Below are 2,898 nucleotides of genomic sequence, written 5' to 3' on the forward strand. Positions count from 1 at the left end.
AAAAAAAAAAAAAAAAAGACGGGGTTTCACCATGTTGGTCAGGCTGGTCTTGAACTCCCGACCTCAGGTGATCCTCCCGCCTTAGCCTCCAAAGTGCTTGGAATACAGACGTGAGCTACCATGCCCGGCCCGCATCAGCGGTCACTCTTATTGCCATCTTGGTTTTGGTGGGTTTTAGCCAGCTTCTTTTTTTTTATTATTTATTTATTTTTTATAGAGAGGGGGTTTTAACCGTGTTGGCCAGGCTGATCTCGAACTCCTGACCTTGTGATCCACCCGCCTTGGCCTCCAGCTTCTTTACGGCAGCCTAGTTTATCAGCAACGTCTTTATGGCCTGTATCTTGTGCTGACCTCCTATTGTTGTACCTGAGCGAGCATAGAAAGTCAACAGCAAGACAAAAGTATGCCATATTGCAGGGTCTTTATTGCCTGCGGCCACTGAGGACTCACGTCTCTCCAACCTGAGGCCCGGAAAGGAGGGTATCAAGACCTTTTATGCCCGTAAACCACCTCCTGGGCAGGGGTGGGGGCGAGGGGCTTTGGACATTCTGTGGGCCAGTGGACTTTGGACATTCTGTAAACCACCTCCTGGGCGGGGGTGAGGGTGAGGGGCTTCGGACATTCCGAGGGCCAGGGGACTTTGGACATTCCGATTGTTACTTAAGTGGTTCACAGAAGTCAAGATAAGCGTTAGTTTACACATTGCCTGGGTAGGGTGGAAATTACAGACCTTAGTTACTTATTACAAGTCGCAGGGGCTAAGATGGCCTGGGCTTGGACTGCTTGCCTGTCACATCAGGGTTACAGAGAGCAGTTTTAACAGAAAGCCAAGGTATGGTTGAGGTATGCAGTTTTATGGGGCTTTTACCATGTCACACTATCTCATCCTGTGGCTCAGAATGCCTTAACCTTCGGAATGCAGCCCAGTAGGTCTCAGCCTCCTTTTACCCAGCCCCTTTTTGAAGATGCAGTTGCTCTATTAAACACTTCTGACGGGTGTGGTTTCTTTACACAAAGGGATTGCAGATGGGGTTAGGTCCCTGTTCCACCAGCCTGGCTCCTTCCCAGTTCCTGTTTAATACAGCCCCACATATTAGAAATTATCTGCCAGCAATGTGGCCCCACCCCAGAAAAGAAAAAAATTACCCTTTAGAAGTCATGCAGCTAGCAGTCACAGGACTCTAAACGTCCTCAATTGTTCCTGGGGATAATGTCAGTATTGTAAAACCTAAGCTTGGTGCTGGAGGTATTTTTCAGACCCTGAACTTGATGGCTCTGATGCTGCCACCCGGATGGGTGAACTGGCTCTTCTGATGTTGTGGCCCTGCCCTGCCCCAGGAACTGACTTCGCACAAGAGAAAAACTTTGACTCCCTATGATTTCATCTCCAACCCAGCCAATCAGCACTCCTCACTTCATGGCACCCTATCACCAAATTATCCTTAAAAAACCCTGGTCATGGGAGGCAGAGATGGTAGTCAGCTGAGATCACGCCATTGCACTCCAGCCTGGGTAACAGGAGCAAAACTCCAACTCAAAAAAGCAAACAAACAAGACCTGGTGTGGTGGCTCAGGCCTGTAATCCCGGCACTTAGGAAGGCGGAGGTGGGTGGATCACGAGGTCAGGAGATTGAGACCATTCTAGCTAACACGGTGAAACCCCATCTCTACTATGAATACAAAAATTATCCAGGAGTGGTGGTGTATGCCTGTAGTCCCAGCTACTTGGGAGGCTGAGGGAGGAGAATCACTTGAACCCGGGAGGCGGAGGTTGCAGTGAGTCAAGATCATGCTACTGCACTCCAGTCTCAGCAACAAAGTGAGACTGTCTGAAAAAAACACAAAAAACAATCACAGAAAAACCACAAATGAAAACAAAACCTGTCTCCACACTGATTTAAGTAATATTAATAAGACTCCGGTCTGCTGTTCATCCAAATCTGTGTGAATAAAACTGTTTTTCTTTTGTAATTCCCCTGTCCTGATAAATTGGCTTTATCTGGGTAGTGGGCAAAATAAACCCGCTGGGTATACACATTCATTTTAACAACACAATAATGGTTATTAACCTTTGCATTAATCTCTGCTTCTGGTAGAGGAATTTTGCATCTGAAGGACCATTTGAAATGATAGGTAAATTTGGATCTGTAGCCTTTGGGAGCATCTACACTAAATCTGAAATATTTTTCCATGCACTATGCTAATCAGTTATATCCAATAATCCCAAGAAATCTCAATATGAGTTCTAAGGAAAGGCAGGATGATCCTCTGCTCAGTAGAAAGATGTGCCAGCTTTTATATATTTTTATTTAATTAATTTTTTTTGAGGGAGGAAATTCAGTTTATTTAATGTGTTTCTTAGTAATGGAATCGTAGGGCCTGGCGCGGTGTCCTGTGCCTGTAGTCCCAGCTACTCGGGAGGCTGAGGCTGGAGGACCGCTTGAGCCCAGGAGTTCTGGGCTGTAGTGCACTATGCGGATCGGGTGTCCTCACTAAGTTCGGCATCAATATGGTGACCTCCCGGGAGCAGGGGACCACCAGGTTGCCTAAGGAGGGGTGAACCGGCCCAGGTCGGAAATGGAGCAGGTCAAAACTCCCGTGCTGATCAGTAGTGGGATCGCGCCTTTGAATAGCCACTGAACTCCAGCCTGGGCAACATAGCGAGACCCCGTCTCAATTAAAAAAAAAAAAAAAGGTAGGCTGGGCGCGGTAGCTCAAGCCTGTAATCCCAGCACTGTGGGAGGCCGAGGCGGGTGGATCACGAGGTCAAGAGATCGAGACCATCCTGGTCAACATGGTGAAACCCCGTCTCTACTAAAAATACAAAAAATTAGCTGGGCATGGTGGTGCGTGCCTGTAATCCCAGCTACTCAGGAGGCTGAGGCAGGAGAATTGCCT

The 2,898-nt window shown here is 47.7% G+C and overlaps 1 protein-coding gene across 1 annotated transcript in view; it reads left to right on the forward strand.

The window, feature by feature from the left end:
• Positions 1 to 834: 834 nt before the first annotated feature.
• Positions 835 to 2,898, forward strand: part of LOC116545995 (zinc finger protein 814-like) — a 29,435-nt gene continuing 27,371 nt past the window's right edge. Inside the window, exon 1 of the mRNA XM_032272372.1 lies at positions 835 to 843. Within this exon, the coding sequence (XP_032128263.1) occupies positions 835 to 843 (9 nt within the window). The remainder of the gene's footprint in view (positions 844 to 2,898) is intronic.

This window comes from Sapajus apella, unplaced genomic scaffold, assembly GCF_009761245.1.
Source record: "Sapajus apella isolate SASKATOON/1434 unplaced genomic scaffold, GSC_monkey_1.0 scaffold479, whole genome shotgun sequence".
NCBI lineage: Eukaryota > Metazoa > Chordata > Mammalia > Primates > Cebidae > Sapajus > Sapajus apella.